The sequence below is a fragment of the Lathamus discolor genome, chromosome 2, assembly GCF_037157495.1.
Source record: "Lathamus discolor isolate bLatDis1 chromosome 2, bLatDis1.hap1, whole genome shotgun sequence".
NCBI lineage: Eukaryota > Metazoa > Chordata > Aves > Psittaciformes > Psittacidae > Lathamus > Lathamus discolor.
The window spans coordinates 37,148,375-37,174,623 of NC_088885.1; the positions used below are offsets into that span (position 1 = coordinate 37,148,375).

The window sequence follows — 26,249 nt, forward strand, 5'->3', positions numbered from 1 at the left end:
AGATTGTTCTGAATGGAACTACTGTCATTTCTTTTTTCTTTCTTAGAGATCAGCTTTATGTTTTAAGTTCTCTTTTCCCCTTTTAGTGTGTTTTCCTATTTTTTTCAGTAAGTCTCCCAAAGGCAAGCTGACATAAAAAATCTTTTTCTTCTGCTTTCTTTCTTTTTACTGGCAGACATTGCTTGCAAATCAATAGTGCAATACTATTTAAATACCTTTCAATTTTATTTTCCAAACTTCTTTTAAAATCTCAGTACTAGTGGGACTCTCTTATCCCCTTTCTCCTATCTGGACTATGATGCAGTTCAGTGATCTCTTGATGTTCAAGGCATCTGTCTTGAATTATCTTCCATTCTAAACAGATGTGTAACATGAAGAGCTTTGCATCCTCCCAGGGGATTGCCCCTTAAAAGCTCATTTCTCAATATGTATCCATCGCAGGCTCTGGCTCCACAGGATCATTGTAGCTGCCAAGAATATCTAGAGAACCTCAGAGAGCAGGTGCTTTCAACCACCCGAATGCCAAATTCCTTTCAATGTGACATTCTTACTGTCCCTACCCACAGCTGGAATGGCACAGGAGATCCCTAACACAAAAAAAGCAACTCCCCTTCCAGGCAAATATTTGCTACAACATTTTTGGCTTCTGGGATTCTCAGGTTTGTCTTCCAAGAGTGGGCGAATGCAGCCAAACCTTAGTTCTGGCCAATAGCCAAGGAGCAAATCAGTGCCAGCATGACAAAAGCAACCACAGCTTCACTTCAGCTGTAAATACAAGGGCTGGGACTTTCCCTGAGACTTTGACGGGAAGTTCTTTCAACCCTCACAGCCAGGCAAGGCTTGCAACATACCCTCATTTCACCCTCCCCTGTGCACTCGCCCTGGCTTCCACTGCATAAATGCTGGCCAGGTTGCTGGGGTTTCTGCACTCTGCTCCCAGTGATAGGACCTGTCTGCAGCTCCTGAGGTCTCTTGCTCCAGCACAAGCAGCATCTCACCAGCTGCAAAAGCACTGCCTTGCCTAGGGGGACTGCATCAGGTTAAGTGCACAGGTGAGTTTCACATAGATGAGACACAAGTTTGTCTCGCCTCTGCAGGTGGGAATGGGGAGCAGAATGGCTAAACTGTCAACCTGGGGGGAGTTTAGGTGGGCTTGAACTAAAATTTGTAAGTCTCCTGCTAAAATTTTACACCAGCCTTTCTCCCTGCTAGACAGAAAAGTACAAAACCAGGCCATATCTCCTGGTTTTGTGTTGACATTATACAACATATTAGCCATTAAAAGCTGACATAGGGAAGGATTTGTATCTGTAAAGTTAGGACAAAACAGAACTTCAGATAAGTCAATTGGTATTCAGGGAGCTTACATTGCAGATAACAAGTTCATTTAATCTTCCAGCGGTGCTTGCAATAGTTAAAGAAGTGGAGAAAGCTTCTGCAAATAAGGATTGGTCAGTGGATTTTAAATGATGAAGCTAGAAAGATGATATTCTTTCTTAAGCCAGAGCCAAGATTCTGTCTTGAATTTTAGTAGCAAGTGCAGATACTCCAAGGGTGCTTGATTAACACCAAATCATAAGCTAGCACTAATAACAGTTGGAATTAATGATTCTTTTATGATTCTATGATATCACGTTTTCCTGTTCAGGCAGCACACAAATTTTAATCCTTTTTTATATTTTATAAGCAAGTGGCTTCAATGCTGCAAAAAGAAATTAATTTTTCTTAAATATTGTCTTAGAACAGCTCCACCTTATTAATTCTGAGAGAATGTGCAGCTGTCAGAACTCTTTTTCAGCTTTGATATGGGAAAATTTCATATCCCCTCTAAATCTGCCACACAAACTGTCATTCCGTCTATAAGCCAATTTTTCCAACACTGTTGAGACTTTCTAAAATGATGCAATTACTGGAAGATGTAAATTATTTTTTAGATGTGGCCTTCCTGAAGCTCCTAAATTTTTCCATAGCAATGACTTAGAGTACCGTGAAGTAGTTCTGGAGCTACATACCAAAATATTCCGATAGTCATTGAGAAATCAAGCATCCCTGTACTTTCTTTGTCCATATTAGAATTTTCTCATACAAACACATTAAGCACTTTTCATATTTGTACAGTTTTGGGCAGATGGCACCTTTTTTAATTACTTCTCTTAGTTACAGGCAGAAATGATAACCAGATAAAGGGTTTACTTTGCCATGAGAAACAGCTAACAAAGTGTATTGCCTACCTTAGTGCTTTATTTCAGAGCAGGAGCTCACCTGGGAGCTGACTCAGCTGTCTCCCATCATGTACAGTGCCATGTTTCACATCACAGAGCAGGCAGGTGACATGCAGTCTTGGCTGCTCTTGGGTGAAACAATACAATCCACTGCTAACAGCAGTTAAGCTCACAGGACCAGACCACAGCTCGTTCAAAGCAAAAACCCCAGCAACGTGCCTGTCATGAGCACGGGGTGCTAAGAACAACCTTTTCCTCCCCACAAACCCAGTCCTTCAAAAACACAGACAGCAACTGAGATTTTCAAGGAGAGCAGTTAAAAACTGCATATTTTAAGGCCTCTCTCGCTGCTTTCCATCTAGTTTTATTACAGCCTATTTGTCTGGTAACTTCAAGATTTGAGCCCACCATTCCTCCCATTCTTAGTGACAGTGCTAGCAGAGTGGAACTCAAACTTTTTAAACTTCTGTGGACATTTCATAGATGTTGGCATTTTTACTTCCTTTTGATTGTATTTAGATTTTAATATATACTGACTTTGGCTTTTGAAAGGTCTTTCTAGGGAAGAAAAAGTAGGTACAGTTATTTGAATATCACCTTTAAAGAAGCTTATTGCAGTTCACACGTGTGAGGTTTTGTCCCTGCATGCTCTAGAATAAAAATTGGTGTGGTTTTTCCCCTTTTGACATCATTGTTTAGAACCACATGCTCTCTTCATTTCTAAAATTTCTCCAACATTTATTCCCCTTAGTGAGTGCACAGCCAATGAAATAGTAAATTCACTTACTTGATGTTGTGGACAGGGCTGTGAGGAATGAGTGTGCTCTAACATCCTCATGAAGCATTTTCTGGGCTGCTGATGACAGCTCTCTCCTGTCTGCTGCTGCAGTTTGGGCAGGGTGCTCCAGTGGGGGTGTGGCAGGCAGTGGGTGGCAGCCTGGGTGAGTGCTGGTTATATCCATGATTCTTGGAAACAGGAGGAGAGGGAAGAGCTGCCAGCAAAAGCATTAATTAGAGGGTTGACAAAGCTGCCTCCCAGCCTCATAGTGTCTACTGAGTACAACCCTCAGGCACAATGGCAAAAGTGATTTTCTTTACTAAACTGTTGAGGTGACCCTTTCCTGGGGGCATTACTGGAGGAATGCTCTGACTTTGGTGGAGGCACAGTTTCAGGCTACATGGCTCAGGACTGTTCTTCTCATGCTTGGCTGAGCTGCTTTGTGTGTCACGCTGGCAAAGTGCCACAGATCACCCTGGTTCAGCAACAAGGCTGGGCCTAAAGCTCCGCTGAGAGATGCAGATCCCATGACTTGCTTAAGAAAACATGAGGTTAAGATTAAATCAGGAGTGAGGACAGGTTCTCAGCTCTGGATGATTTCCCTCCATGTGTTTTTCCCAAGCAGAGCAGCCTCAGCAGGACAAATCTGAATGTGTAGAAAAACCACTTCCATAGCCAGCATGATATCCCATAAAAATGAGAATATTAATAAATTTCATTTTACTTCTACAACGCGAACTGCACCAGAGCTTCATATAAGTTGGCACTTCAAAGGTGCTTAATTATAATAATCTGCTACAAACTGCTTGATCAACGGAGGAAGCAGCTCAGCCATCTACCTCAGACAAGTTATAGCACCTGAGGACTGGGATCAAAGGGTTTTACTGCTGCCTGTCATCAATCCATTAGTGATACCAACTATGTGAGCAAGTTTCTGTAGACCTCTAGATAAATAGGCCTTAAGTGCTGTGAAATTTAGTGAAGTTGATTGGCAAAGAACAAAACACTTTCTGGCATCATTAGAGCACAGGAATGTTTGACAAAGGATTTCTCTGGGTGGTCCTATGCTATAAGGACTGTGAGAGCAAAAAATACATTAAAAGATATGAGTACTCACAAGAAGTGGGTAATTATGCAATAATCACAATAGCATAAAATGGTAACGCAATAAAGACAATAGGGTTAGTCAGAAAATCCAGTTCCTCATTTTGCATTGTGTTTCCTTGCTGGAGCCACAAGAGAGGGTCACCCTGCAGGAGACAATTATTTTATCCAATTAGGCAATTACAAAAGCAGCATGACACTTTGTTTCGTACCTGCTGGCATTCTCTTCTTTCCTCTTCAGCTAAGTTTAGTAAGAACACAGAAGCTTTTCATTTGTCTCTGTTCTATATCACGTCCCAAATACCTTTCCCTTCTTTCCAATTGCGTAGATAGGGCCTGTCATACTCCTTTCTTGCCTATTGCATGGTCTTGACACTCAGAACAAAAAGTGTAACTGATGTCTTGACCCCACATATTTCACAGAGGCATGAACAAGAGATACCCACTGGCCTTGCCTAAGACCTAGGAGAAAGCAGAAGGCAGAAACCAGGGTGACTTCTCTCTGAAGGTGGCAAGCTCTGCATAAGAGGGCTAAGGCACCAGAGATTTATAAGAGGTCTTGTGTAAAGTTTTCTATGCCTCTGCACAGTGGACCATAGCACGGGATAATGCTGGCTGTCCTGTGCTGCACTGTGAGCAATTCGGTGGCAGTATTGTGCTCCAAGAGCTGTAGCTCACAGGCAGGACTCTGGCAGAGAGGTTTCCTTTGTACCATTGCCTGGGCTAGGAGCTGAGGCAGTAACCCACTGCTGTGCACACTCATCTTGCTTGCCAGGCTAGGGATTACCTTTACAATGCTCAGCTCTGGCATCTGAAAAATCTGAGATGAACCAAAAAGGAGCTCTGTCAAGAAAAAACCCTAGATCTTTCCATTTCTCAGTATAGGATGCTACCTTGAAATTACTGGCTCAGTTAGAAGGAGAATTTCTTCCATCTTGAGGAAAAAACTAGTTTTTTAAAATTGCCTGATAAGAGTTTTTTCTTGCTGAAAAATGCAACAGCATTTAAAACTGTCTCTTTTTTTTTAATTTTTTCTTTTTTCTTTTTTTTTTCTTTTTTGTGAGGAGCATGATTTCTTTATTTATGAAATTATCAGCATTCATTTTGTCCTGAAGGCAGGCATGTCTCTGCAGGTGCCACTCAAATGCAGTCAAGTAGGAGAGGAAAATGTTCAAGTCTGTGTAAAAGAAAGAAAGGAAACCAAAAGAAAGAAAGGAAACCAAAAGAAGCAAGTAGATACATTCAATGTACTTAATATAAAGTGAATAAGGGAGCTGATAAAGTTATCCACTGTTAAATCACATCTTTAAATACATTTTTGTGTTTAGGCTTGTGTAACCAAGAACACAGAGTAAAATCTGTAAAATCTGCTTGGCCCCATTCCAGACATGTTGCCAATCCACATATATTTGTTTTGGCAAGAAACCTTCATATTCATGTTTGTTTTTCTTAAATCTCTCATCATACTTTCCCTCTCACTCTTCAGATTTCTAAGAGCATAACACTGCCAAGAACATTGTCACTGCATTGCAGCAGCCACTTCGCCTTTGATTTTATCACAGGTGTTAAGAAGCAACTGGGCTTCATTTTCTTCCCACTTGTGCCAACCTAGTCCACAAGCAAGCTAACTGAGAATCAACAATTCCATTAGTGTAAATGGGAAAACAGTCAGGCTCCTAGAGCTCATAATAAATACACGGCTTTGAACCCTCACATTTCTTACTACTCTTAAGGTCTGATTTTGGTTGGTTGCTAGTGTAATGCCAGCTAATTCCAGTCTCCATGTATCCTACTGGTGGGCTCTCAGTAAAGGCATCCCAAATAACGTACCCTACCTCATCCTCTGTGCCCTTCAATAGACACAATGATACAAGGTCACAACTGAAGAGCCATTTCTCACTTGTTTGCTTCTCTTTTGGTGGTAGACACATATGTGGATGTGTGTACATCATGAACTTTTTAGGGTGTCCACTACCTTAGCCTGATTTCTGTAGGAAGTGAGATTCCTCTGATCCTGCAGAGGTATATGAGTGTATGTACGTTTATATACGTTCCTCAATCATTATTTTTTAGCGAGAATTTCAAGCAAAATTACCAGGGAGAGGGCTCTGTTTTCCTTCTTTTGCATGAAAAAATGCAGCTGAAGACTGCACAGAAGAGTCCTGAAAAAATGAAAGGTTATACTGTGACTATATACATTTAAAAGACATAAAAATCCAGAAGAAGAAATGTTACAGGAGTCGTCGACTGTGATTGGAAAGAAGCTTCAATCAGTACTTGTAATCAGCCAAGAAACACAAACCCATAGGAAGCCAGGCTTTCATTATTTCTAGTGTTATTTTTCTGTGAGACAGAGCTATTCGTTAATGCCTCTAAATGGCAGATAAAAGATGCTCAAAAGAATAGCTTCACAGTGAGGGAGAATCAGCAGGAGTCCAAGAGGTGCTTCTCCACATGGGGGATCTGAAAACATGTTTTTCAAGGTCCCAGGACATCTTCTGGGTCACCTGGGGTAAGTCCAGTGCCCCTGTGCTGTAGGCAGGTCTGTCTCTCCTTCTCACCCTTGCTCACCTTCAAATGTTTTATGAAATATTTTCATTTTCCTTGCAGTTGACTAGGCTGGGTTAAAACTTAATACCTACATACCTCAGAGCAGTACAACAGCCCTGAGAAGACTGAGGAAATTACTCAGGTTATAGCTGGGTCTTATGTGTTTATGGGAGCAGCTGGAAGTGGTGAGGTTTCCAGCCCTCTCAATACTTTGCTATGATTTAGACAACATTAAGCACATCTATTTAGCCCTATACTTTATCTGTTTGAAGAGCCTCCAGGCAGCTTTAGTGTTCTCCTGATAAAAAGTGAAGATGTGGGAAATGCAATGTCCTCTGTAGGAGGATTTATTGTCTCAAACAATTATTTTTTATCAGCTTTGTCAAAACTCGGAGCCCAGGATTTTCTGCTGAGAAGAACAGCAGATATTCATTTGCTTGAAAGAAAATTCATGAATAATTTGTTGCAATACATTTGTTAGGAGCTATTCTGCTATTTCCTTTATGTTTCTAAGTACTGGATTAATCATGGGAGAGTAGTTTAGCTACATGCCTTTCAGTTTTAGGTGTAGCAAGCAACAGAAAATGCAGTTTATAATTTAGGGCAGATTTGGTTCTAAAAGTGTCAGTTTATAAGAAACAGTATTTGTTATAGAGTGCATTCTTTCTCTGTGGGAATGGTAAAATGAAATTTTAAGTAAATAAGATTGCCTCAGGATAGTGTATGTGTCTTTCTGAGGAGACTTTTTAAATCGCATTTCACCTATTTTCCAAGCTACGCCAGGTTTACTGAACAACATGCATGTGTGAAATACTTCATAAAGATACTTCCAAAGCTGCAGTACTACATAAGCAAGAAATTAAGTATTAATCATTCTCTTTTTCTGCTATATTTAATATGGCACTATATGTAATTTTAGCTTATTAGGACACTTTTGTCTAATACACAGCTTTTGATCATAGATGACAAGACAAAGCAGGATTCTCATTTACAAAAAAAGAAATACAGACATTTGGGGATGACTTCTACTTGCCAGTACATGCAATAAACACATAGGACAATTATGAGAATTAAGTCTATTCCTGAACAAAGCTGTTTGACTCTGGAGAACTTGACAGCATGAGAAACTAAAAATCACCATTGAAATAAGTACAATTCCAAACAAAAATATGAATTTATTTATTTACGTGGTTAAAGCTCACCATGCCCACCTGCAGATATCCAGGGATTTGAAAGAAATTATGTAAAAAGAGACTTAATGTAAAAACGGAAGGGGAAAGGGAAGGGAAAAGGGGAGAAGGAAAATGGAAAAGGGGAAAGGGAGAGGCAGAGGGAAAGAGAAAAATGAAAGGAAAGGGAAAGGTCATTTCCACTGTCTTTGACACTCTTGGTTGTAGGCACTGTTCTTTCTGCCACCATCATGAGTACATGCCATTAGCATGGTGTCAAAGCACCATGGTTACCACAAGTGCAGCCCACCCATGCCTGAGAAGGATGGTTTTTCAGGTAGGGAAGGATTAGGTGCACATAAAGGCATTCGGGAAGCAAACCTGATTAAACCTCTTTAGTCTGCTCAAAGCGGTATGAGGAAGGTCTGCAGGACACCCCTGAAGTGTTTATTTTCACCAGTTCTGCCATAAATGCCAATTCAAGATCAGCTCACAGTTGCCCAGCATGATTAAGATGTGTAATCATGTCAAGTCCAACAGCATGTTGGAGTTTCAATCTGTGGTGGTGAGAATATGTTTTCAAAGTGTTTGGTATGAGACATGCTTTGAATCTGTGTTGGTGAAATGAGTGAAATAAGTTGCAATGTGCTCAGTCCTATGTTCAAACTATGTAAACAAAGTCTTGAACCCATGTAAGGAACTGCATATCTTCAGGTGCTCCCTGACCAGACAGATACAGAGTTTTGGCTGAAAAAGACCTTTTTGTCTGTGGAACAAACTCCTGGCAATGATCTGACCATTTATCTTCTCATAGTCCTTCTATCCTGCTTTATCTTCTAAGCTTTTGCTCTGAATCAAAAGATAAAAGAACATAGACCTTAGAAGTTTTTGGAAAATAATAGACAGGAAAACACAGAGGTTCTGTCATAGCTGGGAGCCATCAGGCCACCAGATGAGATCAAGTCCTCAAAAACTGATTTGTCCACCTAGCAGAATAATAGCAGAGTGTATTAGATTCTAAAGGTGGGAAAGTGATGTTCCATAAGAAGTACAATTTGAGAAGAAAATTGGGTCAGAAGATTTGGCAGCTGCTTAAAGAAACTGTTAGAAGCAGAGACACAGAGTGCTATGCAGAGCAAGGACTGCAGTAAGGCAGCTATGCGGCTGGAGCTGTGAGTTCTTCAGAAACAAAGAACTGAAATTCAAACAACATATACGAATCAAAACCTATGGACAAGCATGGAAGAATAGTACTAGTATGTTGATAAGATTTGAAAAGACACAGCACAACAAGAAATGTAATTAGTAAGGTACATCTAGGATAACAAGAGGCTTCCTGTAAAAACATAAACTGTGAAAGGAAAATCAAGGAGAGAGCTGATGCACCGCTCAACTGAGAGAAAGCCATTGACTAATGACCCCAAGAAAGACAACTCTGTGACATGTATTTTGCTCTTTCTTCACTGGAAGGGTCAACCATGACAAAAGGGGTTTACATCAGTAGCAAAGAGCTGAAAATTCCCACTAGGCGACAGAAGAAAGAGATGGGGCTGTGCTCAGGTGAGTTAAATGACCTGAGATCAGCAAGGGCAATGGAATTTACTTCATTTTGTTCAGGGCATAACTGAAGCATTTCCACAGCCATTAATAACTATCTTTAAGAACTGTGTGGAAGAGGTAAAGTTTTGAAAGACTGGAAATGCGAGAACAACAGCTATCTTGAAAAGTAAAAGAAAAAGGAGGTGCAGAATTATGGCCTAATCCATTTAATACAATTCTCAAGCAGAGGAAGCAAATAGAACATAAGAAAGAAACGGGTTATAGGCAAATGGATTAATCAAGAACAAGTCATTCCAAACCAACCTCATTTCCTTTTATGACAGGATAACAGGGCTTGTGTATCACAGATGCTATGCAATTTGACATGAGTGAAGTTTGTAGTATGGTAAATGCTAGAGAAGATTTTCAAAAGTAATAGGAAAATGCAGCCTAAATTAAGGTAAGGTTCTGCAGAACTAGCAAAAGAAACATTTTCAATCTCTCAGTTAATTGTTGTCAAAATGGAAGACTACATTTATTGCAGATATACAGGGGGTCTGTCCTGGCAAAAATCCTGTTCCAGAATTTTGTTAAATGGCATAGACGCTAGAATAGACACTATGCTTATTAAAGCTGACAATCTGACAAAGTTGAAAAGGGCTGCAAGCACATTAGAGGACAGGCTTAGAAATCAAAATTGTCTTGACAGATTGAAGCTACAGTCTGAATAAATATGGTGCTATTCAACAGGGACAAGTGCATGAGACATCTCTGAGTCAGAAAGAAATAGAGAAATTGAGGGTGGCGCAAGCGGCATCGGAGCAATCCAATTAAAAGATTGGGAGTAACAAGAAGCACTTACTCTAATATTTCAGCTTTGATCAGATATAGAAGCAGATCACAACTTTTCAAGCTTTGCTTTACACCACACAAACCTCTTGGAGCATATGAGACTAGATTCTTACTATGAAAGATGAGCCAGAAGACATGCTTTATTTGCATCCCAATGCACTGCAGCTGCTAGTGGGCATTCAGGCTGTGGTACTAGAACAAAGTTAGTTCAAAGTGGAAGTACCTGATACATGAGAAGAGTGAACATAATATGCTCAGCACCAGCTGTTCCACTCCACATTTTGGTTCCTGTTGCTACACACTACTTGTTAAAGTACTCATAGCTTTAATGCATCACAAACTGACTATGAATCAGCTGTTGTGAATAAGGCAAATGTGACAGTGGGATGATGTGTTGTCTAAGAGGCAAATGAAGCAATCCTTTTCTATCTGGTAAGATCTCAGCAAGAATATTGTATTCAGATTTACACCCAACTTTAACAGTTGGAGCAGTTTAGTCTAGAAAGGTCAGAAGAAAGCCACAAGAAATATCTCTAATCTCAGAAGCATGAGTTGCAGGCAAAGATCTGGGGTTGTTTCATTTAGAGAAGTGTGAAATGGGAACCGCTTTCATGTCAGACATAAGCTGCTGGAAAGAGAAGGGGGGCAAATTGACACCTGTGAGCACAGTGGAGGATGCAATACAGATTACATGTAGGAAAATCTGCCTAATCGTATAGCTGAGAAAGCAGTAAGCAAGGAAGACTTCAGCATCCACAACATAGGAAGGCTTTACAAACAGGTTAGACAAGCATCCATCACACACCTTTTAAATAAATTTCATCCTGCCTTAGGGAGGGAGATGGACTAGATATCTCTTGAGATCACTACCAGAGTTATTTGGTTTGCTTCTTTTTAAAATGTAAATAACAAAATTGCTCTTTCCAGCTCCTTTCATCTTGTCTCTCTGCCTTTAGAATCGTTCCACTGACCTCTCATCTGCCATTCCATGTCATATGTTTCTGATCTTGTCATTATCCACCCCAGCCTATGTCTCAGTTCCATCTCTGCCTTTCTGCTTTTGACACTGTACTTCACCTGTGGCATTGTTTCTGATAGGAAATCCTTCCTTTTTCCCATGTACAATGCAATGTGCCTGACTTCATTCAAATTCCTACATACCAAAGTATTTACATGTAACTGCTGAATTGTACCTTTATTCAGTTCCCCTATGCAGTTTATGTAGTAGATACAAACAACAGTTTTGCAGTTAGCTTTTTATTTTCAGCGCCTCTTTTTATCATTACTGACCAAGTAAAATCAGAAGTTACCAGCATTTTCCTTAAAATAGGATAATTCAGTGTATAATAGTACACCAACAATGCAGAAGAGAGAAAACACAGTTAATCATTACAGAAGCTTAAATGGATTATCTTTCAAATAACAAAAGGCATCACTGGTGCTCTAATGTTAGGGGTCTGCATATAAGCAAAAATACAATGCATGGAAACAAATCTCTATGGCTTTTTCTCAGATAGTGTATTGCTACATATACAAAAGAACAGATAATAATTACAACATGTTTGTTTCCTGGCATTTCTGTTCTCCTCTAGTGCTTTGGGAGTGCTCAGCATAACCCATAGGCACAGAGCAGACTCCCACTGCCATCAGCTGTTTGAGCTGAGCTCCCAGACACCAGGGTGGCCCTGTGGCCTTTGCAATGTGCTTCTGCTTTCCATTTCTCACACTGATGTAAGATGATAAAACACCTTGTCTTATAGAAAATTGCTATCTTCTTGAATTGCCTTTATCGCTGTCATGGACTGCAAGGCCATTTTCCTTGTTCTGACTTTATACCCACCCAGCTGCCATCATAGGCTGCATTTTCTTCAAATTCACACAGCAAAGCCAGAATTTATCTATGCACTGTCTATGTGCTCATAACCTACTACTTGAAGTAACCTCCATAAGTTCACTACAAAGCCTACAACCTCCCATTAGTCTGACATCAGCCAGCTGGCACAAAGACATGTTGGAAGGAAGGAAAAAAATTATTCAGTGGAGAAAACTAAGTTAATTTCTGTCTTTGTTGGAAGGAGACATGGTCCAGAAGGTCTGGGATTTAAAAGCAAACTTGCCTTGTCTTACATGTGATTAAGTAGCAGATGCACTGTTGAACTGCTGTCAGTTTTACAATATATTTAATTTGTTCAAAGATTCATTGGTGACCACTTTATTTCTAATATATAAAGTGTACCATCGTATCATAACATGGGCATCCCTATGAAGTAATTCTTGAAAAGAGAAGGTAAATTCAGCTTACTTGATTCAGGCAAAGTTAAAAAGTGGCATTCAGCTAAATTAGACTTCCAGTATTAAAGGCAGTTTCAACTCTCTTCCATTTTCTATGAAGTAATATCCACTGCCTTGTACAAGTCCTTTTACATCTTAGACATGCTCCAATAAACCGTATTTGGGGAAAAAAAAAAAAAAAAAGAGAATGTTCCTTACATTACTATTTCTTTTAATCTCCCTCTTTTTCTCTTTTCATAGAATCATAGAATAGTTAGGGTTGGAAAGGACCTCAAGATCATCCAGTTCCAATCCTCCTGCCATGGGTAGGGACACCTCACACTAAACCATCCCACTCAAGGCTTCATCCAACCTGGCCTTGAACACTGCCAGGGATGGAGCAAGATGAGTTCAGTGCTCACTAGCAAATGAGATGTTCAGTATCAGTGAAAAACAGAAGCACTTTATAAACTTATTTCTTGCTGTTGGATTCATGTCTATATTAAATACTTTCATGAGCTCAAAGTAAACATGACTTTAACTGGTCTACCAAATATATTACCTGTTAACATCCATTTGAGTTTTGGGGTTTTTGCAGTCTTACTTTGGAGAGGAGAATGATCTACATAGCTCACTCAACAACAACTTCATGATTTTTTGAGGGCAAATAGAGACATTTTCAACTGGACAATCCCATGTTACAAATAATTTTTATTTTTCCTTTTGGACAGGAGCCTACTTCGTTAAAAGGAAACATTACAAAAGGAAGGTTACTAGGTACTGAGTTGGACCATTCATTAATATTACATATGCAACTCTTCTTTTTGAAATACAAACTATCCCTAAAAAAGAATTTTATCACTTTAGTCATATTAGAGCCTCATGGGACATTAATAAAGCCTTCAGGGAATGTTTTTTAAATATGTCAAAGTACTTTGCATTTGTATGCATGTGTCAGAGCACACAAATATGCAGGAGGCATTCAGATGTGTTCTTTTGAGGCTCTGTTTTCATGCTCAGTGTGTTACTTGAGAAAGTACACAGAGTCCAGCTGGGTAGCTGGGCCTGCATTTCAGGAGATCTGGGGTTGACACACTGCTGTGCTGCACAGCCTCCCATGGGACCTGCACGAGCCACACAGGCTACAAGCACACACATCCTCACGCCCTTCTCTGCCTGATCAGAAACAAACTCTGTTGGCAGCTGTCTAAATCCCAGGGCTCCCACAGATCACTGCAAGAACAGTGCTAAGCAGACACTGACGCCAACTGAGGGCTAGGCCAGCTGTATACAGAGCTTTCTCAAGCCAAAATCTTCACATATGAGTCTCAGGATAAGCATTTCTCTGCCTGTATTGGTAGTGAAGCTAACACCTGACAGCACAGGCCAAAAAGATGTGTGCATCCTTGACTCATGGTCCTTAACTCTAGGTCACAGAACTGCAGTGGAGGGAAAGTTCAAGCTTGATTCTTTTAGTAACCAAACAAATGCAAGTTTTTGGCCAAACAATTTAAAATTGTGCCAGGTTTTTAAAAAGCAAAAACTGTTCTGGCTAGAGAAAATATGAAAGAAAATTAGAGAACATCACCCCAGTATTTTCAGATGGCACTTTTATTCTGAATGGTGCTTCACAGAATAATGTAAGCAAAGTGTTAATAATCAGCAGTAGCAAAGCCATTAGCTAACTAATAACAGCTAACTATTTATTTCGTGCATTTTTTTTCCTGAAAATTGAGAAATCACTTATTCCCACAGCTTTAATTAAGACAGTTACCTGTGATGCAGTGAGTCTTGAATCAGGGCTCCTGCAAATTGAATGGCTGCTCTCAGTACTAAATTGCTGGCCAGGCCAAGAAAAGGGCGTCTCAAGATCTCCTGCTGGAGGCTTGTCTCAGGGCCTAAGGTTTCCAGTCTGAGTTCACCTTTTGTAAAGTGAGGACCACAGCACGTGGACCTACTGCAAGACCTTTGGAGCAGACCTTTTTGATCCTGTATTTGTATCATGGGTCTCACTCTGCAAGTACAGAGCATACGTACTGCTATGGCATAGATAATACATTAAAGACTTTGAAGCTTCCAGGTACAGTGATAAAGGAGGATAGATAAAAACCTCAAATGGAATTTTATTGAGTAATATATAAATATCAAAAATCTATGTTCAACATGAAATGTTCCAATTCCACTGTCCAAATGCTTCACAAGACATTCTTCAGGAAATTGAAGAACAATAATAAAATAAACTAGCACTGACTAGTCATATTAAGGAAATACTGAAGACAACAGAAAGGTTTATAGTTACCTTTTATAATATCTCCTATTCAAGTATTTTATAAAAGCCTTCCAGATTCTAATCCGATTAGAAACACAGTCCTCTACAAGGCTTTTATATAGTATAAGCAAGCAGAAATCACTCTAAAACATGTGCAACTCTTTCTGTCTGTGCTGCTGTATCTTTTCCTCCTTCTTTCCCTTTGAGAGAGGAAAACGACAACAGTTCAGCTGAATATTAAAACCCATAAAACAGATGGAAAAGAGGGTGCTGTAAAAGATGGAGAGGTGAATAATCAGAGCTGTTTTTTAAAAACTGTACAGAAATCTTCTGAGAGTGTGTGTTTCAAAGAGTGTGCAGGAAGCATATTAAGAGGCAAGCAAACTTTCAGGTATCTATTTTGTATCACCAGAATGGAAGCTAAATTTCATTGCCAAGAGACTGATGTTTTGCTTTATTCCTAATACTTTCTTTTTTTTTTTTTTAACAGATGAATAAAAATTCTTCCAATATAATGGCTTTGGCTCCTAACACCTCTAACAAAAGAGAGACAGTGTGCATATTTGGAACTGGAGATTTTGGAAGAGCCCTGGGGCATAAAATGATTCAATCTGGCTATCCCATTGTGTTTGGAAGCCGGAGCACACAGACGTCCAGCCTGATTCCCAAGGGTGCAGAGGTGTTGAGCCACGCAGAGGCAGCACAGAAAGCCGCTATCATCATTATAGCAATCCAGAGGCAACATTACAACTTCCTTACACCACTAACAGAAATCCTCCGTGGAAAAGTCCTGGTGGACGTAAGCAACAACTTAAAAATAAACGAGCATCCTGAATCCAATGCAGAGTACCTCGCTCAGCTGGTGCCGGGAGCTAAAGTTGTGAAAGCCTTTAACACTGTGTCAGCCTGGGCCTTGCAGTCAGGCACACTGGATGCAAGCCGGCAGGTAAGTCTGAGCAACCGGGGTTTCCTATGCCATAGAGTTAAGTACTATATAGCTTCTTCACAGCTAGACAAAACACACATGGGATATACAAATCAGACAGGATTGAGATGGTATTTTCACTATAATCAACCATTTAAAATTAACTGTAAGCTGAAATTTACTTTTGGCTTGTAATACAGCATGACAAGGAATATCAATAGCTTGCCTCTGAACTCAGGAAGGTGTTTGGAGACACTAGAGAAGCAAGGAAAGAAAGATAGCAGAGCTACAAAGAGAGACAGCAACTCAGGAGGAGATGAGGGTTACATCATTTGTTCACCGGGATTGTAAAGTTAAACAGAAAGGAGACAGGAAGAATATATGAAAGCAAAAACAGAATTAGTAGAGCAAAAACAAGGAGGCACAAGATATAATGGGGCAATAGAATGTATATGGCCAACAGAAGTGAGCTGGAAGATTAATAAATTCAGAAAGTTTTTTAAATGAGAATTCATCACCACAGAAGTTTACCACAACAACAGTGTGTGTTTTTAACCAGCTCGCTAACCACAAGCCAGCGGGCACAGAGCTGGTCATAGAAAGCAATACAGCAGCTTACCTGAAGGCAAACCATTTCTTATTACCCTGTTTTCTGGCACTGCGAGGGACAGCGCTCTTTTAGAGCAAACAGAATCAGACAGCTACTCAACCATTGCTAGCTCCACTTTGTGCTGCCAGATAAATGGTTTTGGCTAAATTACAAACCCAAGGACTTCCAAGCCTCAGCTCTACAAGACTTCATCATACCAGTGACAGCAGAAATTGCCCCCATTCTAAAGTCCCAAACTGCCTTGCACACACAAAGAAAAGATAATTTGTTCACTATTTTACTAGACTTGAAGAGAAATAATATTTACTTTTTTGATAGGACAATCATGTTTTAAAGTTCTCTGTCCTCAGTTCCCTGGAGGACTTTTGGACCACTGCAGCAGCAACTGAAAATTTTGTTCCTATTCATTCCTATTGAAAATTCTGCTCCTATTTACTCCTATAAAATCTTGTGCTTACAGACTGCTTGCAGGTCTTCAGAAAAGCATATCAAGTCTTCTAGGTAAAGACTTGTACTAAGTGTGTTACACATTGTCCTTTTTAGATACAAAAACTTGAAACAATCTTAAAGTTTCATATTCCTTGTTCTTGGATTTACTGGCCAAGAAAGTATCTATATGCTACTTTTTGCCTATATAAATCAGAGCCAGCAGGGAAGCCAACAAATACTTAGGAAGCTTGTGCTCATCATCCATATCTAGGCAAGATGGCAATGGAGAATGCCAATAAGGTCTGTCTAAATAAAGCTTCTGTTTGCTTTTGGCTGCAGGTATTTGTCTGTGGAGATGACATGGAAGCTAAACAAATGGTGATGAATATTGTTCGTGCACTGGGTCTCAATCCATTAGATCAGGGATCCCTCTTGGCTGCTCAGGAAATAGAAAATTACCCTCTGCGGCTCTTTCCAATGTGGAAGTTTCCCATCCTTTTGTCCTTTGGCCTAGCTGCATTCTTCTTCTTCTACTGTTTGATTCGCAATGTGATTTATCCTTATGTTCATGAAAACAAAGACTTTTCATTCTTTATTGCAATTTCCATTCCAAATCGGATCTGCCCTATATTGGCACTCATCCTTCTATCCTTGGTTTATCTTCCTGGTGTACTGGCTGCAATTATTCAGTTATACAGAGGTACCAAATACCACCGTTTCCCAGACTGGCTGGACAAATGGATGCTGTGCAGGAAACAACTTGGACTAGTAGCCTTGGCATTTGCTTCCCTGCATGTTTTGTACACTCTTGTTATCCCAATCCGCTACTTTGTAAAATGGAGAACGAGCAGTCAAATCATCTCCCAGGTAAGGTTTGTTCCTTCCCCGTCTTCTTTTTTTTCCAGCCCTGTTACAAATATTGTCTTTCTATCTTGAGCATCAGAAATTCATGTGCACAATCCAGTATTCTTTACGATAGGTTTCTGTGTTCCTTTTAACCCCTGGTATATCCAATGTTTGTTGATAATATGTGGAGTTTAGACTGAGTTAGGCCTCAGTCTTCCTCCTAAGTAGTCTACATACGAATAAAATAAGTGGGGGAAATGTAAACATTAAGCGTAATTTAAAGAAACACACTTCCCCTTTTCTTGATATACCTTTAATAATGGCGCATATTTTGTCTCTGAAAATGGCACATATTTTGACTTTCTGACTTTATATAACAACAGAGGATCATATAGCTGTCCTCAAAAGCAGGCCTACAGAAGTGTAAACACACACCACGATTACAGGCACACAGAACCTGTATGTAATATAATGCCCGTTTTGCTTTTTGAGAAGGCATTCAAAGGAAATATCTGATGATTTTCAGGGAGTTAATATATAAGATTTATTTCCTAGTTAATTCAAAGGATATTTTTTCTGCATAGTGATCCTAAAACTGCTGTTACTAAGATATACCTGCTCTTCTTTTCTTCAGGTCCTGAACAACAAAACAGAACCACTCGACACCACTAATGCCTGGCTTAGTGACTCCTACGTGGCTTTGGGGATTTTAGGATTTTTTTTGTTTGTTCTTCTGGGAATAACTTCCTTGCCTTCAGTCAGCAACAATGTCAACTGGAGAGAATTTCGATTTGTACAGGTAAGAAAAAGACTTATTCTAAAAATACCTTCTTCCTTAATCAACTATGACCACAGGCAGGTTTACTAGAGACCTAAGGCTTTCCTCCATTAGTATCTCCAAATGTGATGTGCGCCCTATCCACCACCACACAGTGGGAAAAAAGTCTGCACAGCTATACAGCTCACCTGTAAAGAACCACAGCTGCTCTGACGGCTGCTTACGGTACAACTGGGATTACTTCATTAACAATAGTAAATTGGGAAGACGTGAGCTCCTAAATGACAAACAGAAAGCTGACATTGTGGAATTATCAAACTCCACAATTATACTAAGTCACAAGATATTTTAACCATTTATTGGTTTAATTTTGTTGGTTCATAAGATAATTCAGATAAAATGGGTCTCAAAAATTACTTTATAACTCAGATCCTCTCAATGCCAAGCATTTTCTGCAGACTTTAAAAACTGATGTGCCTATAAACAGGCTGCCCTTGATAACACTATAATCTCAGCCCCCCGTTTGGAGGAAGTTCGGTGTAAGCTGCCATGCCTCTGCAGGAGCTGGGCTGGCAGGGGAAGGGAGGCAAGGGAAAGGGAAATTACTATCAATGAATGTTTTATCAAGGCCAGAAACTTGCACAGTATGGTGTTTCTGGATGGATTAGCACTAGAGCATATAAAAGCTTGGATCTCTCCACTGAATTACAGTGTTTTCTCTGTATTTTCACAAATATGACATCCACCAGGCAGGATGTGTGAGCTAGCAAAAATTATCAGGATTGTTGATGCAGAAAAAAAGAAAAACTAAAACAAAAGAAATGTGTTTCACCTAAATCCATTTGAATGAATCTTTATTAAAAAAAATGTAAGAGTCTTTATATTATATAAAATGGTTTCATGTCAGCAGTCCCCAATTAGTCCCAAAGCTCACATGTTTCACAAAGCTTACTGTGTCCTGTAAATTGCATTTGTTCGGGATTACTTAACTTTTTTAACCTCCGCTTCTTTCTTTTTTTTTCTTTGTTCTCTCCTAGTCCAAACTGGGATATCTGACACTGATTTTGTGCACTGCACACACACTGGTTTATGGTGGAAAACGGTTCCTAAGCCCATCATCGTACAGATGGTATCTTCCGAATGCCTATATGCTCTCCCTAATTATTCCGTGCATGGTGCTGGTTGTCAAATTTGTGCTGATATTTCCTTGTCTAGACAAACCTCTCACGCGAATTCGACAGGGCTGGGAGAGGAATCCCCAGTACTCAGAACAGTCACATTACATTATCAACAAGTCTGCTGTATAATTAGACTAACTTGCATTATCAAAAAGAAGAAAAAATATTATGAAGGCATATCAAAATGAAATCATGAGCCTCCTTTATCTGAAGAGTGAGAGAAAAAGTTAAAAACTGGGCCAGGAGCTGTTTAAAATAAAGCCACCCCAGTGACAAGCTTAAACTGCAAATCAAATGAGGCCATTGAGTTCCCGCACCCCAAACATGCTTTCACACAGGTGCAGACCCTCTCTTTTGCTCAGTATATTGTCTCTTGTCTATTAACCCTCACTCCTAAGAACAGCGTAAGAGAAGTAAGTGGTGCTCCATGTACCTCCTCTGTTGTTCCAAACCTCTTCCAGGGCTGAGCAGAACTGGAATAACCTTTGGTGTTTAATGGCATCTTCCCTGTTCTGCCCATTGCAACTCAGGTCTACACGCACCTACACATATCCACACAGATCCACAAGCATATGTGCATAAACACACACCCTGCTTCCACCCCCAGAAGCCGCTAGCACCCACAGAACAGCAGGATGGATGCTGAGCGAGGAAGAGCTCTCTATGACCTATGTTCATACCTTAATGACAGCCAAGATTTGTGTTGTTTGTGTACAGGATCTCTAATATTCAAAGTGTGCGGGGCAAAGGTTACTGAATCCTTGCTTGTACTGCTCTACCAGAAACTCAGGTGGCAAAGGGATGGGGAAGGGGCCAAAACAGCAGAGTGATGTGAGATGTGCTCAGCAGCCTAAGCTTCTCAAGCATACGCAAAAAGTGATCAGTGATTTTTTTATATAAGCAGCAAGTTATAAGCAAAGAAACTGAAGGAAATCCTATTATATCAGGGGCTTGCAGTATATGTCGTGGTTATATCTCATGAAGATAATATTGTTGATTTTAGAAAAACTAAATCTTTGGATGTGGTGTTATAGATGTTCTATAAAAACATACATGTTTTAACCAAAATAAAGATTTTATTATTTTTTTTTACATGTTGAGCTCTGTTATAATTTCTGGAACCTCTTTTGATATGATGCAGCTGCTGGTACGCTCAGTTGCGAAAAGGTGTTGGAAGGTCTTGAGGCAAGTAACTAAACGGGACCCTGTCTTCAGCCAGCTGCCTGGGCTCACCTTCGCCCATCTTTGCTTGTTGGATGTTCACATAAGCAGATCTTTGCTTAGTCATCAAAGTGGGCTGAGGATGTGCAAAAACAGGATCCAGCTGGAATGGTAACCTCCTGTTAATTTGCAAACAGAGGATCTGACAGCTGCAGAAGCAGCAGTGAGAGAAGGAGGACAAGCCAGAAAGTGTGTGTTTATAGTGCATATTGGTAGAAGAGAAAGGGACCAACAGAGCAGAAAATAAGTAGCAGCAGTCTGAGTACGTATCTTCCAGATTTATCACTTTGGGGCCAAATTCTGGTGTCAGTGACACAATTAGTCCAGATTTATTTTATTACAAATAGTAACAGTTCCAAGACACTGCAAGATTGTTTGGGATGTTTGCTATTTTTAAAGGATTTATTTTGGGGGGTTCTGCTTATCCCAATACAGATCTAAAACCTGCCTTTTTCTCTCTCACAGCTGAACCTATAGGTTGGAGTCTAAACAGCAACAGCCATGGCAACACCCACTTAAAAGCCATGCTTTATGAAATACAAACAGTGCAAATCCTCTGCCTCCTTTCCTCTAGGCAAACATGCTCCGTGGTTTTGAGTACCTTGTGCTAAAAAGAAAGACAGACCAAACCTGGTCTTTTTTACCCTCACTAAGCATTACTACAAAGTAACTGCAGACTGGCTGAATACTGCCTATATATACACTCACAACTAAATCATAGTTTCAAAGTAGTTCCTGCAAAAGGCAAAATAACTTCTTCATGGACTGATACCATGTTGCTTTGTTATATGAAAACGCAGGCCAAGATTTACTGAAAATGCAAAGCGGGCAGGTACGACCTGCAATTTGCTGTTTACCCAAGAATAAAATGCCAATATCTGCTGTATACAAACCTAGGAGATAATGCTCTTTGTTTGCACGGACTGCGTGCAGCTGCTCGCAGGAGCTGATCTAAAGCCCTCACATCTGAAGTCAGCAAGCAGACTCTTTGCTGACTTCAACAGATAACAGGTCAGATGTCCAGCAGCACTTGTTTTTCCAGTCTTAAGTGAGGGATTTCTTATCCTGTTATCCCCGGGCAACTGGGGAGTATTTGCTTCACAAGTTTACATATTTGCTTCTTGAACACAGTAGAGAAAAATTCTTCCAGTAATCTTACACGACAGTTAAAGTGTTCAATGGCAATATTTTGCAAACAGTAGCCAGTGCTATGAAAACTGTTGGTAGCTTCTATGCATTGCTCATGGCTGAGCTTTTCGTATTCTAATTTAATCTTTTCTTATGCACTGACAAAGCTTGGTCAGAGAGGACATCAGAAGGATCATGAAATGAATTTTGGAAACAGAGTTTTCCATATGGTTTCCAGAAGCCAAGAAGAGTGTTTAAGTACATATGTACATAATGGCATCCTAGGAATTCCTCCAGGAATAAAGCAGTGACTCTTGAATCTAAATCAGAGTCAACACTTAGAAAATACAAAATACAGCTTTTTAAATACATGGTCACATGGGCATTGTCACAGTAAAAACTCAGCTTGGATTTCATTGCATAAGATTTTATCCTGATGGAAAGCACTACAGCATAGTGTGATTTTTAGACCTCTACATCCTCAATGATATGACTAACTTCCTTTTACCTTTTTGTTATACCTAGGGAATACCCATTTAAACAACAACAACAACAACAAAAAAAAAGTCCTTATTAGTGAAAATAAAGTATTTAAATTAATTAGATTTACTTGAGACAGTAATGGGATGTCAGACATGCACTGGCCCCAGGGGATGCAGCTGGCACCACAGATAATGCTGGATCTTGAATCACAGAGACCTGAGCAATTCCCTTCAGCACCACCACACCACAACACAAGTCCTGAGATCTGCTCTGCAGCATAACATTGTCAGCAGTCTCTGCCCTACCTAACAGTCACCTCTCACTCCAAGACATGACCATTCATGACCCAGTCTAGAAAGCCCCTTTTCTTCCAGCATGTCAGGTTTTGGCAGCCTTGTTACCTCTTGTTACCTGCTATCAGACACATGATTTCACAAGAGCATCTGTCTCAAACACAGGTGAGCCTGTTTGATTCACTAGTCCAAATGGTGAACTAGTGAATAGTATGAACACCCACAGGAACTATGTAACCTGTGTTCAGCTGCTCTTCCATGCTATGATTAACACATTTAATAAATCTTCAGTGTTTCCATTATAGCCTAATTATAGCTTCTATTTCATATACCATGGAAACTCTTCCTTCCTACAGAGATTCTTTTCTTCCTTAGCATTATCCATGCTTCTGCTGTGAATCTCCATTTTTATCTCTAATTCCTGACATTAACATGAATTATTTGCTCCTTGGAGGAAGCTGATATTCCTCGAGATAATTCTTTTTATATATCACCACGATGAGAAAAACAGCACACCTCTTACTGTTGTGCACTGCCTTCATTTAATGTTCTTCAATCTTGGAATCCAGAATTTACATTAATACTAGCTCTGACAAGATTAGACCCTGACATGATTTTCTGATAAGGAACCTCAATGCTACACAAAACTACACTGTAGAGCCTTAAGAGGCCATGCAAAGACCTCACAAAATTGCATGAAACTTAACTTAGCTAATGTCTCCAAATGCTGCAAACCAGAAGTGGTAATTTTTTGTTTATATGGCTTCACACACATCCTTTATTCCTGACTCTCTTTTTGCTTCCACATCAAGATTTGTTTATTATTTGATGTTCATTCAAATACAGCCCCTTCACTGTGCTTGCTTCTCTTCATACTTGCTCAGATTTAATCTAGAAAAAGCTTAACCGCAATCAGTAGACTCAAGCTATTAAACATCAGTGCAGAGGCCTTTCCTGGTTTATGACCCATTAAATTTTTTTCCCTGTCTTATGGAAGATGAGAAAGTGTAGTCTGTATAAATCTCTTTAGAGACTTCAGAAAATAGATAAATGAAAAATGAAAAAATGTAAGTTATTGTAGCGTGCTTATCATTGCAAGACACAAGTGGTTGAACAGCACTAGACCAAAACAGAATGTCCCCAAACAGGCATTTCTGGGACAGATTACCTGTGACTGAGTGCTGGCATAGAAGGAGGGAAGTATTTTCAAAGAGTAATTCTGAAGAACAGTATACAGAATGAAAGGAACAAAATATATTAGAAGGAGAGGGAGAGAAGGAAAGAAGGAAAAAGAGGAACCTGATTTTCTTCTTTCCTACTGGCTCCATGACAGAAAAATGTCACACATTTCTGGTTGCATGGTACCTTGTAAGTAATTAAATGAAGCCTTTCATCTTGGCAGCCCTGGAGTGTAACCCAGGTTTTAGGATCCCACCACAGCCTTCTATCGCTGGTCTAAATTGGGACAAATCAGACTATTTTTTCATTCTTTGCAACCTTTCTAAAGCTAGGTGCCACTACACACCACACCACACTCTGCTGAGCAGCAGCAGCAGCAAAGCCAGCTGTGCATCAGGCACAGGACTTACATAGCTGGAAAAACTGTTTCCTCAGGGGAAAAGGAGCAGGAGAGATGCCAGCATCCAGCTGGCCAGATACAGGACAGAGATTGCTTAATGGACTGCTCTGTTTCAATGCGAGACAAAAGCATCTTCATTTTATGGTTAAAGAACTGAAGCAAAATCAAACACAGGATCTCACTGAAGAAAGGGTAAACCATTAAAGTGGCATGAAAAATTGAACTAAGGTAAACCCTACAATACTTGATGAAGAAGACAAGTGACAGATGAATAATAGCGTGAGCAGCACCTGAGGAGGTGGCCTGAGAGGTAATTCCCGGGAGGAAGGAGGAGATGGAGCAGTTTCTTCCTTCTCACTTGGATAGCAATGACTCAGAGCTTCGGGAGCCCTGGCACAGGACAGACAGAGCATCCCCATGCCTCGGAACCGGCCCAGGCAATCAGAGGTGGTGGCTGCAGTAATCACGTGGAATTATGTTAAATACATACAGGATTACAGTTTGTTTGTTTTGTTTGTGGCTTCCGTTTTCCAGTCCCATCAGTAAATATTGGAAACCAAATCCCATCTTTAATTGGATTGCTCTAAAGGTCAAACCTCAAGTCACACTGCAGAAACTCCAGTCTTGTTTTACTATCAAGTCTGCCTAGCATTGTTGAGGTAAATAAATCCAATCATTTAAGATACTCAGTCTTGCAGGGCCTGAGGAGTATATCCTGTCCAGTTACAGAAGTCTGAGAGGGATGAAGGGGTTTGTGCAGCTACAAGCTGGCTTTTGGGACAACACTGAATACCCAGGTATCATGAATACCTTGAATCACTGAATAACTTCTTCTAACATCTCTTCTTCAGACAAACAGCCTGGCAAAGCTGTCTTCCCTGTCTTTTACAAAGCAGCTGACACTTAGATTCACACTTAACTGTCATCACAGACATACTCCAAGTTTCTGTAATGATCCCTGTGTCAGTGACTCACACAATATCATGTAGGAAGTCAAAGGCAAGGAGAAGAATTGGATACAGGTTTCCTAAAGCTGAGGATAGTTCTCTAATTACAAGCAGATTAGAGAGCCAGAAGGCAACCTTGTGATTAGCTATTCTCTCTTTCTGCAGAACATGGGCTGTAGACACTGCCTGAATTAATTCTTTCTGAATTATCAGGAGTTGTCATATTTTTCAGCTCACAGACCCCTACGAAGTTTCCAACAGTAATGCAGATTGCTATAAAGTTTAAGCTTCCTGACAACGTGTGGTTTTATCCTAGTTACTATTTGTTACTGCTGGCAGGTAATCCATTAAAACAGGCTGAGAACTCCTGAATTAAAGATATTCTGAAAGAACTGCTGAACTTGATTTAAACATTAGAAAATTCACCGCAGCTTTTGGCAAATGATTCTGACAGCTGATTACCCTCACTTCAATATATATTTTATATATACACGCACAGTCTGGTTGTTTTTAACTGTAGCATTCAGCCAACATAATTTATGATTTCCATGATGTATCTGAAGTGTCCAGAATAGTGGCTATATATGAAACATAAATATTACCCCAGGGAAGAAGCTCAGCTGTTAGAAGAAAAAGTGTGATTTTATATGTATTTATTTTTGGCAAAATATAAATCATACTGGTCCTACTGTATGTGTGGAAATACAAGCACATACTAATGTCTCTTAATGATGACAATGAAAGACTCGAGGTACTTCAACTTTTGGTATCTTGCAACTGAAAAAAAACCCTAAATAGATTAAAAAACCTAAAAACCATTAACAATCACTGCAGATAATCTCAAACTTGAACATCATTTCAGAAAAAAAAAAAAAAGCTAATAAAAATCTGTTAATAACACTGTGAAAATAGGTAGGATGTTACCTGCAGGATTACAGGTTTTGTAGCCTACTCTGGTAAATTCACGTGGAGAACAACTACCACGTAAGCAGGTCTCTACAGAGTTTCTCAGGAATTAGTTGAATGCCCAACATTACACAAAACAAGTCTAAGCAATACAGACTCGTTGCTGAGGAAA

General features: G+C 39.9%; 1 protein-coding gene across 1 annotated transcript; it reads left to right on the forward strand.

Moving 5' to 3' along the window:
* Positions 1-906: 906 nt before the first annotated feature.
* Positions 907-20,612, forward strand: STEAP4 (STEAP4 metalloreductase). Its single transcript, XM_065666428.1, has 5 exons — positions 907-1,052; positions 15,245-15,700; positions 17,058-17,585; positions 18,199-18,363; positions 19,380-20,612. Exons 2-5 carry the CDS (start codon positions 15,245-15,247, stop codon positions 19,647-19,649), a joined length of 1,419 nt encoding a protein of 472 aa, XP_065522500.1. The 5' UTR covers positions 907-1,052; the 3' UTR covers positions 19,650-20,612.
* The last annotated feature ends 5,637 nt before the right edge of the window (positions 20,613-26,249 follow it).

Excerpts from the sequence above, each read along its gene's own strand:
- STEAP4 (XM_065666428.1), top strand. The coding sequence starts at position 15,245 with ATGAATAAAAATTCTTCCAATATAATGGCTTTGGCTCCTAACACCTCT. Across the intron at positions 15,701-17,057 it reads CACTGGATGCAAGCCGGCAG|GTATTTGTCTGTGGAGATGA; the intron begins GTAAGTCTGAGC and ends TTTTGGCTGCAG. Across the intron at positions 18,364-19,379 it reads GAGAATTTCGATTTGTACAG|TCCAAACTGGGATATCTGAC; the intron begins GTAAGAAAAAGA and ends GTTCTCTCCTAG.